Source organism: Odontesthes bonariensis, chromosome 24 (assembly GCF_027942865.1).
Source record: "Odontesthes bonariensis isolate fOdoBon6 chromosome 24, fOdoBon6.hap1, whole genome shotgun sequence".
Taxonomy (NCBI): Eukaryota; Metazoa; Chordata; class Actinopteri; order Atheriniformes; family Atherinopsidae; genus Odontesthes; species Odontesthes bonariensis.
The window spans coordinates 2,912,056-2,929,252 of record NC_134529.1 but is presented as its reverse complement, the minus strand read 5'-3'; the positions used below and the strand labels follow the sequence as shown (position 1 = coordinate 2,929,252).

Genomic DNA, 17,197 nt, shown 5'->3' with positions numbered 1-17,197 from the left:
ACGGCAGTTTCAAGCTAGCTACAACGAGGGTAGGTTCACTTCCTGTTTTCAAAACAAAAGCACCAATTGTATGGTAATGGCTTTCCCTATGATAAAAGGCAACGGGTGCTCCCAGTCTGTTGCTCACAGGCTTTTATTTTGTAAAAGTCTGCTGCTCACAGGCTTTTATTATTGTAAAAGTCTGTTGCTCACAGGCTTTTATTTTGTAAAAGTCTGTTGCTCACAGGCTTTTATTTTGTAAAAGTCTGCTGCTGTCTGCTGTGGAACAGGAAAAGAAAGTAATCGGCGGATCCACCAAACATGGAGAAGGGTACGGAACTTTTACTCGGCCATTTTCATTTTAAAGTTCTTCCAGACGGCGGAGTCGACAGAACCAAAGTCATCTGTAAACACTGCCAAGTTGAATTGTCTTCTCAGCGTAGTAGTTCCAGTCTAAAATATCACTTAAAGGCAAAACACACAACTGATAGCAGCAAGTCATTCAAGGAAACAGACAGTGGAGCGAGGCTTCTACATAAAAACTACAGAAAGATGCTGATGTTAAAAGTGTGTTTGCACAACAAATGTTATGGCACTTTCATTCATATGGCAGCACATTTAAAATAAAGCTAAATGCTAAAAGCTATACGCTACTTTTGGATTCATTTTTGGATTCTGCGTACAAATGCGATTAATCGTGATTAATCAGGGAAATCATGTGATTAATTAGATTAAAAACTTTAATCGTTGCCCAGCCCAAGTGGAAACAGTTGCAGAAAGAAACAAAAACTCAAGGTTAAGTTACCCCTGAACTCTGCAAACGTTTAGTTTTTGTTCCCTTTGAATGTCTTTGAAGCTCTGAAGAAGCCTCAGGCCTAAACTGCTAAATCACACCAGTGTGCTGCAGTTGTTATTTTTAAGCCTCCTCCAGCAGAATAAGTTTTAAAATTGGGAACGCATACTGGAGTTTGATCGTATCGCAGCGTAGGACATTTTCTGGGATCAGACATCACTATTCCCCCCTGATCTGTGGCTCAGAAAGATGCGTCGGGGGAGGCGGTTTGTCACCACGAGTGGTGCAGGGAGAGCGGTGGATTTATGAAGTCGTTATTTGTGGCTTTAGGAGTCTGTGAGTGCCACTCCTGCAGAGTTATCTCCCACTGTGTCCTTGAGCCTGCTGTTCATAGACCGGCACATTTTATCCGGCCCCTGCTGTCAGGCTGCTGTTGAAGCGCATACCTGCGCTCGCTGTGCAGTAATTACGGATCCTCCCGGAGCTCAACGCCACTCGTGGTTTCTGCCACATCACCACCAGTCGCTGTCACCAACACAAATACCTGCTCGGGGAGCCGGGCCCCTTCCTGAGCTAATGGAGTCGCTCTGTCCTCTGCTGAGTTGGTTTATAGTGAGATGGGAAATTCTTATTTTTCCATCTGGTTTTAAAAGTGTGTTGACTTTTCTTTGACCCCATTCACCCTGTTATCCTTTTGTTTGGTAATTTAAGGCAATGTTTCCCAACCGGGGGTTACGCGTACGGGGAGGTTTTTTAAATATTTTTTTAAATATTTAAAAAAAAGAGAAATGTTACTTCTTTAAGTTTCATAACAAAGGAAGATTATTTTGATTTAGTATTGATACTATTTTGGTTAATTATTTATATTTCAAGAAAATGTTTTTTATTCTTGTTGAATTCAACTGAGGTTAAAAAAAAAGAGAGAGAAAGCCTGAGAATTTTATGTACAAGTTAAGGATATTAAATAAAAGGATTTTCATGTAATAACCACTGTGTTGCTCTACTTTTGGAGAATCATCGCACGCGTTGTATGTGTGAGGGGGTACTCGGGCCAAAAAAGGTTGGAAAACACTGAGTTAAGGGAAACCAGTTCTAAATTCAGTGATTCTGAGTTCTCAGAACGGAGACTGTTCAAACGCTGTATGCCTTTGAATAAACTTAAAGACCAAATCTGGATTTTCTGTTATTATTATTATTTGAGTTGCCTTCTTACCCACTTTGATTAAAAAAAATCCACAACAATAGCAAATGAAGTCGGTGTGTTTTAGTGGTTTTCCCAGGCTGTGTTCGAAACCGCATACTTCTCCCACTACTCCTACTAACTTTCTGAGTTAGTATGCGAGTTTGAGTAAGCAGAAGTTCCCGGATGCATACTAGATTCTCCTAAATGTTGGGTATGCATCATGAGATTACTACTCATACTCAAACTACCCAAGATGCAACGTAACATTTATACATGAACAGGAAAAGAAAAGAAAATTACCACAAAATACATTATTTTTCTATTTTTAAAGTTCCGAGTTTGAGGACCTTTGCATCAGTATTAAGCATCATTATGAGCTTACTAACCTGAAATTAAGAATACTTTAGTTGTTGGTTTGAAACTATGGAAATACTCACTCAATAATTGAAAGTTTTGTAAAAAAGGAAAAACTGAAACTCTGACTGTGTTTGAAACCTACTACTCATACTAACTTTGTGAGTTAGTATGTGAGTTTGAGTAAGCAGAAGTTCCCGGATGCATACTAGATTCTCCTAAATGTTGGGTATGCATCATGAGGTTACTACTCATACTCAAACTACCCAAGATGCAACGTAACGTGACGTCGCCGATCGTCATTTCCTGTCAAAACGGCAGTTTCAAGCTAGCTACAACGAGGGTAGGTTCACTTCCTGTTTTCAAAACAAAAGCACCAATTGTACCGTAATGGCTTTCCCTATGATAAAAGGCAACGGGTATTTTATTTTGTGAAAATAACAGGAAGTGCGTTGCTCACTGCGGCTAGCTTTAGTAGCGCCGAATTCGTGGGAACAAAATTGTAAACAGCCGGTATTTTGCAGGTTTTCAACACGTTGGGGATCTAAACGACTACTTTCTCTCCTGAAAATGTTTCAAATGTTGCTAAAGTTTACAGAGTTTAGAGCTTAAGAGAAATCAGCTTCAGGCCGGCTGATTTCGGCTCGGGCAGGAGCGAAATGCATTGTGGGTAAACGCTCTGCATACTGTCTGATCGATCAGTATGCAGTATGCAGTTTCGAAAACACAGCCGTAGTCTTTTATCTGGTTTAATTATAGGTTTACTCTGCATTATGTTCCAGGTCTCTTTCACATCTGTCTGCAGTCCCTTTCTCATCAGTTCCCCACAGTTTATGTTACCGAGGATACTATAATTTATTTGACCCTTTATTTTGGTCTGTCCTCACCAGAGTTCCCCTCAAAGTCGAGCAGGCCAACAACGCTCGAGACGCCTTGGCGAAGGCCGTGTACAGCCGCCTGTTTGACCACGTGGTGACCAGGGTTAACCAGTGCTTCCCCTTCGACTCCTCCTCCAACTTCATTGGTGTTCTGGACATCGCTGGTTTTGGTCAGTATTTAACGTCTCTGATGCCTTAAACAACCAAACCTGCTACAAAACAGTTAAAGGGGACATTTTTATCTCCTTTAGTCTCCTTAAATTCAGATATAAGATGAATCTAAAAAAAACTTCTGCTTTTCAGAGTACTTTGAACACAACAGCTTTGAACAGTTCTGCATCAACTACTGTAACGAGAAACTCCAGCAGTTCTTCAACGAGCGCATCCTGAAAGAGGTGAGCAGCTGTTTTTAAGCATGTTTCATCATTCATCAACATTATTCATCTCTCTTATTGCAGGCAACTTGTTTCATATTTTTTCCTATTAAATAGTTTTTCTTCTAAAAAAACTTAAAGATAACAAAATATGCCATTTTTCAAGCATTTGTAGCACATTTGATAGCATTTTTAGTACATTTTATAACATTTCTAGCATATTTTATAGCATTTGTAGCACATTTGATTGCATTTTTAGCATATTTGATAACATTTTTAGCACATTTGATAGCATTTCTAGCATAGTTGATAGCATTTGTAGCATATTTGATGGCATTTTTTAGGACATTTTATAGCGTTTGTAGCACATTTGATAGTATTTTTAGCATTTTTTATAGCATTTGTTGCACATTTGATAGTATTTTTTTTAGCATATTTGATAGCATTTGTAGCATATTTGATAATTGTAGAACATTTGATAGCATTTTTAGCACATTTGATGGCATTTTTTAGGGCATTTTATAGCATTTGTAGCACATTTGATAGCATTTTTTTAGCATATTTGATAGCATTTTTTTAGCATATTTGATAGCATTTTTTTTTAGCATATTTGATAGCATTTTTTTTTAGCACATTTGATAGCATTTTTTTTAGCATATTTGATAGCTTTTTTTTTAAGCATATTTGATAGCATTTTTAGCACATTTTATAGCATTTGTAGTACATTTGATAGCATTTTTAGTACATTTGATTGTATTTTTTAGCACATTTGATAGCATTTTGACCCCAGCACTTCTCCTTGGGGAGAAGATTCCCTCAGATGGCAGATTTCTCAGGTATTTTAAGCCAATCATTTGGCTGACTTGCTGCTGGACTGTGATCTGAGGAGCTGCTGCACTCACACTCAGCAGTATCTCACCTTCCTACTGAGTTTTTCTGAGATGTTTCTTGTGTTGTTCTTTTGAACATAACTGTGAAAATAACATTTTATGTCTCTGGGTGCTTCTGGACTAAACAGTTTAAAGACTTACTGAGGGTTCGGGAGCTCTGAAAACCTACTTTTTTTATATATATTTGTGAATATTTGATGCAGTTTAAAACCACCTGAGTTCACTTCCATTAAACTGGGCGAGAACGAATGAGTTGATGTTTAGATGGTAAAAATCACTCCAAAAGTATTGATTATTCTCCCAACCAGGTGGGATTTAATTCTTAATACATCTCCCTGGTACTCCCTCGGCCCTCAGATATCCTTTAGCAACAGTCGGCATGGCAACAGATGCCGTCAATGTCTCCACATCACTACATTTCTATTCTGGAAAATAATGATCCATTAGTGTGTCACTTTAGCGACTGAGGTCTTCACATCGTGGAGTGGAAGGAACTCGAGTATTTATCTGAATACTGAAAATGAGTTTATTAGTTTTGAGTTTCATCCCTGTGAAGCTGTGGAGGAGGTGATGCTCAGGCCTCGACCCGTTAAAAGGACATCTTTAAGTACTTTGGAATTAGTTTGATGCTTATTTTGAACCAACTTCTCCCTCTTTCAAACAGTTTGTCTTTACAGATGTGGAGACATTGGAAGCCAGACTTCTGTCAACAGCTATTATCTTTGTAATGGCAGAAAATCTGACCGAGCAGTTAGAGAGCCAAGAGTCAGCCGGAGTCAGCCCCGTCCTCATTAGACTTGTACGTGCAGTGAATATCTTAATGGCTTCTCATTAGAAATGTCTCGCTTGCTTTGCAGGAGCAAGAGCTGTACCAGAAGGAGGGGCTCGGGGTCAACGAGGTCCACTATGTCGACAACCAGGACTGCATAGGTATGAAGACGTATTCTGAGCAGGTCCAGTTGCTCTTCTTTCATGCAGAGCTGCTGCTTACACTGATCCTTCAGCGCTAACCTGCTAGCTAAACACGTCAAACATGCAGCAAAGATGGACTCCACAGGTTTAAATCACTCTTCAGATATCAGGAGGCGTGAGGCTGTAACCTCGTCTACATGTGCACGGCAGAGACGGGGACTCGAGTCGACTCGAGTCGCTGTTTTGATGACTTAGACTCGACTCGGACTTGGAAGTCGAAGACTCGGCACTTGACTTGAGACACGATGACTTGAATGACTTGAGTGTTATTGAGTTCATGTTTTCAGTTTGAATATAAAATTAATAAATTAATTTAATAAATAACATGGATTACCCGGTAGGAGCGCAGGCTGAGAATGGCGTCATGATTGGATCCCTACCCTGTCAGTCAGTCATGCCCTCTCTACATACCTTAGTGTTTATTGGAGAGAATAAACTCATATCAGATATGCATCAACATAAATGACTAAATAAAAAATAAAAATATATATATAAAAAACAATCAAATTCACGTAGATGACTGCACAGATTTTTTTTATTTTATTTTTTTTTTACATTTTTTTAACATAACCCAGTTAATTACATGAAGGTATATGGGTCTAAGTTCATTTTAGGAATGAAATTCAGTTAATTTGGATTGGAAGCAGTTTGTGTTGTGTGGCCTGGGATCAGTCTAACCCCCGCCCCTCCCCCAGGACTCACAGCAGCAAGTTGACGTGAGAATGAGGCGCCCCAGCGCCCACTCCACTAAAGCCTGATTTATACTCAGAAACCAGGTCGTCTGCGTGTGTGTCGCAGTTAACGCAGACACTACGCAGACACTGCGCAGACACTGCGCAGACACTGCGCAGACACTACGCAGACACTACGCAGACACTACGCAGACACTGCGCAGACACTGCGCAGACACTGCGCAGACACTGCGCAGACACTGCGCAGACACTACGCAGACACTACGCAGACACTGCGCAGACACTGCGCAGACACTGCGCAGACACTACGCAGACACTGCGCAGACACTGCGCAGACACTGCGCAGACACTGCGCAGACACTACGCAGACACTGCGCAGACACTACGCAGACACTGCGCAGACACTGCGCAGACACTGCGCAGACACTGCGCAGACACTGCGCAGACACTGCGCAGACACTGCGCAGACACTGCGCAGACACTCTGGTACACCACCTCAAAATTGTAACTCACCGCAGACATCGCCGCAGGGAGGAGAGAAAGGAGGCCTCTGATTGGTCAACTCTACATCCGCTCTACACTATGCGTATTTCCGGTTTGCTAACCGGCTGACGCTAACCGTGCTAACCGTGCTAACCGTGACGATTCTTTCGCCTCTCTGCCAGCTCCAGTAGTAGCAATATTTCTTCTATTTCTAGATCGATCAGCTGCATCTCAATAAAAGTGCGCATTCGTCCAGTCGCCGTTGTTGTTGAATGACCTCCGTAACACCCACAATCCTAGCTTGTTCTTGATTGTCCCTCTTGCGTTGTGTCGTGGGATTAACATAGCGTAGACAGCGCTTCAAGGCATAAATCAAAAATAACTGCGTCGTGTCTGCGACAAGCTCACTGCGACACACTGCTGCGAAGTATACACGAGCCTTAACTTGACATGGAAATGAGCGGTACTCTAGAAAACTGGCGATTTGTAAAAAAAAAAAAAAAAAAAAAAAAAAAAATAGATATATATTTGTGTGCCCTGGGCGGTCGCCCACATTGCCTATAGCAAAAACCGGCCCTGCCTGGAACTGGTGCATCTTTTTTTTCGGAGCTTGAATTAAGCTTTAAAGGGACAGTTCGCCTCTTCTGACATGAAGCTGTGTAACATCCCATATCAGCAACATCATTTCTGAACATCTTCTTACCCCCTGCTGCGTCCTGTGAGCAGAGTTCCAGCCTCGTTTTGGTGTTGATGAAGGTAGTCCGGCTAGTTGGCTGGGGTTTCAAAAATAAAGCGTTTTGCTTCTCAAAACAATATGCGTTCAACAGAGTAATACATTTGCATCACAAAATGGTTCTCCAGGAAAAAGTCAGACCTCACAATCTCTTGGCCCTATTTTCTCTCCCTGCGTATCACTGCCTGCTGCCGACAGCCGCGCCTGTTACGCTGTTTGCTGCTCAGTCTGCACAGCAGGCAGTAGCCCCTTTCACACTGCGACCCGCTACCTTAGCGGGTCCATTTTGTACCTTCGACCCGCGTCGAGCAATGTGAACGCTTGGCGTGTTGGTGACCCGTGTCGCCTGAAGCCGAGTTCCGGGGGCGTGGCCTAGTGGCAGAGCGTCACACGAAACACATAAAATGCTGGGCGTGTACAATGACGTAGGCACAAGCCATGCGTCGGAAGTAGAGTTAAATACACCTTGAGGACTCGTTTTTGCAATTGTATATGCAGTTCATGGAGATGTTATTTTACGGGGTGTGGATACAACGTGGGATGCCGCCGAAGAACATATGCGGAGAATACAAGAGCACTATAGTCCCCGAAATGTGGCGGTAAATAACGTCCTCTGCTCGGAGGCTGAGGAGCTCGCGGACCTCCTTGTCTCCCCAGTTGGCCATATTAAAAAATGTCTCCAACTTGATGTAGGCTAAAACGGAGTGAAACTTGTCCTCACCTGTCGCTGTTGTTCTGAATCAGCTGTCCATTCTGTCTTTTAAACTCCTCACGCCACGCCCACGTCCGACCCGCGTCGATTGCGTTCACACCAAACTCGGCTCGGCAAAAAGACTAGGGTCCGACGCGGGTCGAAAGGCGAGTCGAGTGGACGCGGCAGCCCGGGTCGGCAGTGTGAACGCAACAGCGGACACGCTAAATTCGCAAATTAAACGCGGGTTATTCGGCAGTGTGAAAGGGGCTAGTGATACGAAGGGAGAGAAAATAGTGCCAAGCGATTGTGAGGTCTGACTTTTTCCTGGAGAACCATTCTGTGATGCAAATGTATTACTCTGTTGAACGCATATTGTTCTGAGAAGCAAAACGCTTTATTTTTTAAACCCCAGCCAACTAGCCGGACTACCTTCATCAGCACCAAAACGAGGCTGGAACTCTGCTCACAGGACGCAGCAGGGGGTAAGAAGATGTTCAGAAATGATGTTGCTGATATGGGATGTTACACAGCTTCATGTCAGAAGAGGCGAACTGTCCCTTTAAAGCTTGACTCTTCTGAGATTTGTTGGCAGCAGTTTTCCTCGTTCCTTCACCCGTCTCATGTTGGACCCGAGTGATGTTGAGTGGAACATGACCTGAACCTCTCCTAATGGAGGCTGCTGTGACTTTATGCTCTCATCCTGAGATTTAACAGCCATTAAAGAGACTTCAGCTTTCAGCTCATGAAACACGCAGAGCGTTCTCGTCAGCCTCGGTTCTTTGCGCTTTGTTTGCACGCTGTTGGTGATTGGTTGTAATTGGCTCCATTTCCTCAGTCCTTTACGAAGGCCGCCTGTCCTCAGTCTGACCTCTGCGCCTCGTGCACACACATAATGAAAAGGCAGAGCGATGAAGCCCCCCCGAGCGTGTGAACGCTTGTTCAGAAGGAAACGTGTCTTCATTTCCCATAAGCGGGCGGGGAGATGGATGTGAGGCGATTAGAGGCGACGGAGGTTAATTCTGCTTTTTGCTGATGTCCAGCTCTGCGAGGGAGCATCAATATTTGATGTTTCCTGCAGCGGAGTCGGCTGGAGGCAGGCCAACACGGACCGTTTACAGTCAGAGCCGCTCTACCTGTTGGCTGTTTGTTCACACACACGCCCACAGAGCATGAAAACCTGCTTAATGTGGCGGGAAATTACATCTGCAGGAACAATGGATGCATTACCGCATGCAGAACAAACGTAGAAAACGTTCATTAGAAACGGAGGGAAATGTTAGAATGATATAAGAATAAGAGCAACAATCTGAGCATGTTGATGGCTTCAGTTTAACGTCCTCAGGTTCTGCAGAAACTGTTTTCTGATGGAAGCTGGGACCATGTCTCACACTTGGACGGACGCTGAATTGGTCCATATGACTGTATACGGTATCTATACCTATACAGTCTATAGCTATATCTATACGGTCTGAATATCTCCCAGTGTAAAATTATAGCATATTTTATAGAATTTTTAGCACATTTGATAGCATTTTTAGCACATTTTATAGTAATTTTAGCACATTTGATAGCATTTTTAGCACATTTGATAGCATTTTTAGCACATTTGATAGTATTTTTAGCATATTTGATAACAGTTTTAGCATATTTTATAGCATTTGTAGCACATATGATAGTATTTTTTATCATATTTGATAGCATTTTTAGGATATTTTATAGCATTTGATATAATTTTTAGCACATTTGATATAATTTTTAGCGCATTTTTAGCACATTTGATATAATTTTTTAGCACATTTTATATAATTTTTAGCACATTTGATAGCATTTGTTGCACATTTGATAATATTTTAGCACATTTGATAATATTTTATTAGCACATTTGATAGTATGTTTTATCATATTTGATAGCATTTTTAGCATATTTTATAGCATTTGTTGCACATTTGATAATATTTTTAGCACATTTGATAGCGTTTTTAACATATTTGATAGCATTTGTTGCTCTTTTGATATTGACTCGACACGTCAACTGTAAATCCAACTTAAAACCACCTCACACCTTACCGCAGTGCACGCTAGCTCCTTTAGCCAGCGCGAGATGCAGGCACAATGGATCGGTTTTTAATTAAAAAAGGGCAAAAAACAGCACAAAAACCAGCACAGAAACCATGCTCATCCTGAATGTCTCACTATGATTACAACAACAAACTACAAATACAACATGAAGAAAGTCGAGGACATGCACGCCAGCTTCCGCTCATCCCAGTATTAAGGTAAATGTGGTCTGAACTGAAAATGTATTGGCTGTGTTGTTTCTTTTTTTGTGGGATGTTTTATATGTAGAAATGCATATTTGCAAAAGGGGACTTTAGTGTTGTGGTAAAAGTGGCTCTTGTGAAAAAAATAATAAGTATCGCTGCTCTAAATGAATAGAAACCTCCAGAAGGAGCCTTCAGACAGAAGCCAGAAGGTTTAGGAACAGCTTTTAACTTTGATTTAGATGGGTCGGTTTATCCTCATGGCGTCCAGTGGAAACCGTTCTCTCATGTTTGTGCCGCTGTTTCCGCAGATCTGGTGGAGGCAAAGTTGGTCGGCATCCTGGACATCCTGGACGAAGAGAACCGTCTACCTCAGCCCAGCGACCAGCACTTTACCGACACCGTCCACAGCAAACACAAGAACCACTTCCGCTTGACCGTAAGTCGCACAGCGTCGTCTTTCAGGAGATAAAGAGAGGAGCCGATGAGCATTTTGACATGTTGACCTTCCCTTTAAAAGCACCGACTCATTTGTAAACTTTGCATGTAGCCTGAGAGGCAAAACCCAGGGCTGACAGGGATGCCTGAGAGGCAAAACCCAGGGCTGACAGGGATGCCTGAGAGACTGCAGTGAAGAATGAGCATCCGCCGTCTCCTCCGAGTTTTTTCAGGATCAGAATTTCTTGCATTTGTGACGCAGCTTGTTGACATCGTGATTGAGTGGAAGTGCTTGAGGTGAAAGCTGCTTATAAAACACAAGAAGAGCTGAATAAATGTATTTAAATGATGATAAATGATTAGATTTTGATTATCAGCTCACCTGTGGGTATAAAAAAGACTTTTCCCCCTTTTAAGAAGAAGCCTTTTTCCTCTTTTTATCGTCTCACAGCTTTCCTCTCCTGATCCGAAGTGTTTTTAATCCTAAATTCACATGTTAAATCTAAAAAGAAATGACACAATGGCTTCCTTATGCAGCTTATTTTTCAGATAGTTTGACTAAAGAATGATATGGAGCCTGAGAGCGATGTGGCTGACGGTTAAAGTACCGACGCCGGATCTTAATCTTTGTTTTTAGCATATTTTATAGCATTTTTAGCACATTTGATAACATTTTTAGCATATTTTATAGCATTTGTAGCACATTTTTGATGGCATTTTTAGCTAATTTTATAGCATTTTTAGCACATTTGATAGCATTTTTAGCATATTTGATAGCATTTTTAGCATATTTGCTAACATTTTTAGCATATTTGATAGCACATTTGATAGCATATTTAGCATATTTGATAGCATTTTTAGCATATTTGATAGCATTTTTAGCATATTTGATATAATTTTTAGCACATTTGATAGCATTTTGACTAAAAAGACTTTTCCCCTTTTAAGACGAAGCTTTTTTTAATCTTTTTATCGTCTCACAGCTTTTCTCTCCTGATCCGAAGTGTTTTTATTCTAATTTCACACGTTAGATCTAAAAGGAAATGACACAATGACTTCCTTATGCAGCTTATTTTTCAGATAGTTTGACTAAAGAATGATATGAAGCCTGAGAGCGACGTGGCTGACGGTTAAAGTACCGACCCTGGATCTTAATCTCTGTTTCCAGCTGCGAGTGGCCGACGGCACCTGCAATTAGTTGGTCATTATGAGTGGAAAATGTGCTGAGTCGGGCTGTTTTATTGTGTGTGTGTCCCTCAGATACCCAGGAAGTCCAAGCTGGCCGTGCACAGGAACGTGAGGGACGATGAAGGCTTTATTATCAGGCACTTTGCAGGAGCCGTGTGCTATGAAACGGTACGTCTCCTGTCTCCTTCTCTTTGGAAAACACTTCAGAACGCAGCTTTTTCACATGAAAGCAAGCAACCATTCGGGTTATATAAATGTAAATGTACTTTATTCATACAGCCCTTTACAGACAATCCTTACGGTGTACCAAAGTGCTTTACAGCAGGTAATAAATAAAGAAAAGAATAAGGAAAAACAAAAAAAGAACAGTGAAAGCAATAAAATACAACAAAATCAAATAAGATAAGTGTCATCATACTACTGGGTATTAAAGCCATCCTAAATAAGCAGGTTTTTAGCCCAGATCTGAAGAGGCCCAGGTCAGAAATAAGACTCAGCTGGACGGGGGGCTTATTCCAGAGCCTGGGGGCAGCTTTGGGAAAAGGCTCGCTCACCCCAGGGTTTGTATTCTGACCTGGGCACTTCCAGCAGAAACTGATCTGCTGACCTCAGAGCTCTACCAGGACTGTTAAAAGCTCAGATAAATACGACGGGGCGAGGCCGCTAAGAGCTTTAAAAAACAACATTAAAAGTTTAAAATCAGTTCTCTAAAGGACAGGAAGCCGACGGAGGGAGTTCAGAACAGGAGTGATGTGCACACGTCTGTTGGTGTTGGTTAAAGACGGGCAGCAGCGTTCTGCACCAGCTGAAGGCGGCTTTTTGTTGTGACCTCTGTAACCAGAAAAACTGGAAGGTTAAACGCGTTCTTGCTGCGTTTGTGTATTCTGAACTGTAGGTCAGGACACTCCAGACAGAAATGATCAGAACAGAGAAAGAGATTCACATCAGCCGGAGATATTTCAGTAATTATCGGGATGTGATGAAGCTAAAACTGTCTTTCAGAGATGGAACGGTCTGCAGCTTCGTTCTGCAGGTGACCGCGAGGTCAAGTTTATTTATAGAGCACATTCAAAATGTAGTTTTAAAGGAAATACAGGCATAAAGGCAACACATACAGAGAACCCAGAACGGAGCCCTGAGGCACTCCATAAGTGGCGAAAGCTGGTTTATCTTGAGCATAATGTACCAAAAAATAGGCATCTTTATGTTTTCGTGCTGTTAAAGCACATTGCAATATAATATATATAATAATATAATATATATAATAATATCAGACTGACACGTGCACTCAGTTCGGTTTCAGGTGAAACTGCCTCTAAAGTCTTTAATCTGTGCGTCATGCTTAAACTTTTCTGTCCTCAGACCAAGTTTGTGGAGAAGAACAACGACGCTTTGCACATGTCGCTGCAATGTCTGATCAGCGAGTCCAAAGACCGCTTCGTCCGCGAGCTGTTTGAGAACTCCAACAACAGCAAAGACGTGAAGCAGAAGGCGGGAAAGCTCAGCTTTATCAGCGTGGGAAACAAGTTTAAGGTGAGCTGCCGGGGAGCTGGAACGGAGCCGCAGTCTGCTGAGACTTCATCTGGAGCTCAGCCAGAACTTTGAACAATTACACATTAAAGGTCCGGGGGTGGTCAGCATTTTCTAAAGTCAGAATATCGTACACAACACGTTCAAACGGTCTCACTCATTGGGCCATTCCTGCCATCGTTTTTCACCCAGATCTTTCTGGAGTCGGATTGAGTCGGTCATTTGCTCCAGAACATGCAGTTTGTTTTACAATATCAACAAAAGTAATCTGTAGTGGGGGCATGTTTCTGGAACCAACATTTTGTGACCCTAAGAAGATAATTATCAGCTTTACTCAATCCATCTGGAATATTTCCAAGCTGGAGAGTTAGGAATGATGCATTGATACTGAAACATAGAACCTTTGAAAGACCTCTCCACATTATAAAGAAACAAATTAACTAGGCCTGGGCAACGATTAAAATGTTTAATCTAATTAATCACATGATTTCCCTGATTAATCACGATTAATCGCATTTGTACGCAGAATCCAAAAATGAATCCAAAAGTAGCGTATAGCTTTTAGCATTTAGCTTTATTTTAAATGTGCTGCCATATGAATGAAAGTGCCATAACATTTGTTGTGCAAACACACTTTTAACATCAGCATCTTTCTGTAGTTTTTATGTAGAAGCCTCGCTCCACTGTCTGTTTCCTTGAATGACTTGCTGCTATCAGTTGTGTGTTTTGCCTTTAAGTGATATTTTAGACTGGAACTACTACGCTGAGAAGACAATTCAACTTGGCTGTGTTTACAGATGACTTTGGTTCTGTCGACTCCGCCGTCTAGAAGAACTTTAACATGAAAATGGCCGAGTAAAAGTTCCGTACCCTTCTCCATGTTTGGTGGATCCGCCGATTACTTTCTTTTCCGGTTCCACAGCAGACAGCAGCAGACTTTTACAAAATAAAAGCCTGTGAGCAACAGACTTTTACAAAATAAAAGCCTCTGAGCAACAGACTTTTACAAAATAAAAGCCTGTGAGCAACAGACTGAGAGCACCCGTTGCCTTTTATCATAGGGAAAGCCATTACCATACAATTGGTGCTTTTGTTTTGAAAACAGGAAGTGAACCTACCCTCGTTGTAGCTAGCTTGAAACTGCCGTTTTGACAGGAAATGACGATCTGCGATGTCACGTTACGTTGCATCTTGGGTAGTTTGAGTATGAGTAGTAACCTCATGATGCATACCCAACATTTCGGAGAATCTAGTATGCATCTGGGAACTTCTGCTTACTCAAACTCACATACTAACTAAGTTAGTATGAGTAGTAGGAGAAGTATGCGGTTTCGAACACAGCCTCTGACTGGTTGGATTGGATCGAACCTGAACTCGCCTCTTCATAAAGCAAGAAACCTGTGAACGCACCATGTTTGGGAGAGTCGGCCCATTTAAAAATTAAACTTGTTATTTAATAATTCAGCTGTTTAATGCTAATAATAGCTGCTAATTCCAGCTTTAGGGGCGGATTAGTGTTGACATTCATTTAATAAGAGTTAAACCATAGAAACTCCTGAGTTTGGTGAGTTTTATTAAACCTGAAGAGAATTAAAAAGAATTAAAGCTGCGCGACCTTTCAGCTAAATTTGACCTTGAGGCATCAGGTGAGATACGGGACAAGTTTTCAGGCCAGTTATTTATAACACATTCAGTTATAAACACGCTGCTGCTGCTGCTCAGAGAAAAATAAACCACTCGAATGTAAAGTGAACACTTTGTAGCTCAGCTCACAGACGTCACATTTCATCGACATTTCTCAGACGTTTTAAAGACTAAATGCTTAATTCGTCACTTCAGAAAATAACCAGCAGACACGATAAGATGAGATTTCTTACAGAATCAGAAGGACAAAAAATATCAAATCCTCGTTTCCGCAGAAGAAGAATCCACATCTGAATAAATCTCAGGGAGAATCTACATTGTACGATGAATACGAATGGGCCCTTTAAAGCACCAAAGGATGAAATGTTTGCTCATCAAACATCTTTCTGAGGAATTCAATGAATCTCATCAAGCAGCCTCCCTCCCTGCTGCTCTCTGATAACACAAATATCCAATATTCCCTCTGAATTATCCTCATATGCGTGTGTTACATGGACAGGAGAACACGGGCCTGTTGAGTCATCGTGTCTCTGCATGGAACAGATCAGTGTGAGGATGCTAAACTATTTTCTCCAGCTAAACATCGTCTGTGGCCCACACAAACAAAGAGAAAGAGTTATCAGTCTTTCTAAAACCTAATTATCAAGTTAGAAATCTCGGGGTAATGTTGGACTCAGACCTGAACTTTAACAGCCACATTAAATCCGTAACATCAGCAGCTTTTTACCATCTAAAAAACATCACCAGGATCAAAGGAATAGTGTCTAAATAATAGTGCCTGTCCAGATTATTGTAAAAGTCTGTTGCTCACAGGCTTTTATTTTGTAAAAGTCTGTTGCTCACAGGCTTTTATTGTTGTAAAAGTCTGTCGCTCACAGGCTTTTATTCTGTAAAAGTCTGTTGTCTGCTGCGGAACCGGAAAAGAAAGAAAGGCTTCTACATAAAAACTACAGAAAGATGCTGATGTTAAAAGTGTGTTTGCACAACAAATGTTATGGCGCTTTCATTCATATGGCAGCACATTTAAAATAAAGCTAAATGCTAAAAGCTATACACTACTTTTGGATTCATTTTTGGGATTTTGTGTACTAATGTGATTAATCGTGATTAATCAGGGAAATCATGTGATTAATTAGATTAAACATTTTAATCGTTGCCCTCAGCACTTCAGGTGTTGTTGAGGAGCTCATTGCTGCAGATGTGTGCAGTGAATGTGTCAGATTTCACACAAACACGGAACATTCGTCGGTGAACTTTTCCGGTTCGTTTGAACCGTGCAGGTCGTGAATTTCTCCTGAGGATAATTGTCAATTTTCGAGCCAGACGACTTACTTGTTCTCATGTTTCCACGGTAACGCGTCAGCCAAGGACATGTCCGTGAAGTCGGATCAGGTCTTGTATGTCCTCCAAACCCATTAGCAGGAAAACAAGGACATGCTGTGGAGCTAATGGAGCTAATGGAGCTAATGGCTGTCGGCAGCCATCGAGTGCGATCCATCACATCGCTCGTTCACTCGTCTGCTCGCCATCACAGACCATAATCTGTGCATTTACTGTACAGATGCTCTCACTTCTGAAGAGTAAACGACCATCTGTGAATAAACACCACGAGCAGGCAGCCAACCCAAGGACCCTCAGCCGTCACCCCACCCGGCTGAGACGCCCAGCAGGTGGAAACAAACACTTTGATCGAATTACTCAGTTTCAGCGTCGACGATGCAAATTTTCTTTTAAGTTTTAATCGGATATGAAACGCTGCCGGTGTTCTAAGTGACTTTAAACAACTGAAATACGCAGGCGGTCGCACACGGTAACGTAACGATGCCAGCACTCAGATTTCCGGCCATCTCTGATCATTCTGTGCCCTTCAGTGGCCCCTTTCTGACTTTGTGCGCAGGGCAAACACTCCTAACGGTTCACAAAAAAAGCTTTTTTCACATTGTTAACAGTAAAAAGCTCTTTTGGGCGCCCCTCAAGCTGGTCTCACACTTTGAAAGCACTTTGCGGATGAATTTAAAGGGTCTTTTCATCTGAAATCACACAGAAAAACTGTTAAAGTGTTAGATTCGTCTATAAAGTGCATTAAAGGGGTGTAAATGATCCATTTACTT

At 41.7% G+C, this 17,197-nt stretch overlaps 1 protein-coding gene across 6 annotated transcripts in view; it reads left to right on the top strand.

Annotated features, from left to right (window-relative positions):
- The window catches only part of LOC142375526 (unconventional myosin-VI-like), a 145,038-nt gene that overhangs the window by 75,671 nt on the left and 52,170 nt on the right, over positions 1-17,197 (top strand). For all 6 annotated transcript variants that reach the window (XM_075459576.1, XM_075459575.1, XM_075459573.1 and 3 more), the window contains exons 13-18: positions 3,200-3,357; positions 3,491-3,582; positions 5,309-5,381; positions 10,598-10,725; positions 11,985-12,080; positions 13,275-13,445. In XM_075459576.1, coding sequence (XP_075315691.1) covers positions 3,200-3,357; positions 3,491-3,582; positions 5,309-5,381; positions 10,598-10,725; positions 11,985-12,080; positions 13,275-13,445 — 718 coding nt within the window. The remainder of the gene's footprint in view (positions 1-3,199; positions 3,358-3,490; positions 3,583-5,308; positions 5,382-10,597; positions 10,726-11,984; positions 12,081-13,274; positions 13,446-17,197) is intronic.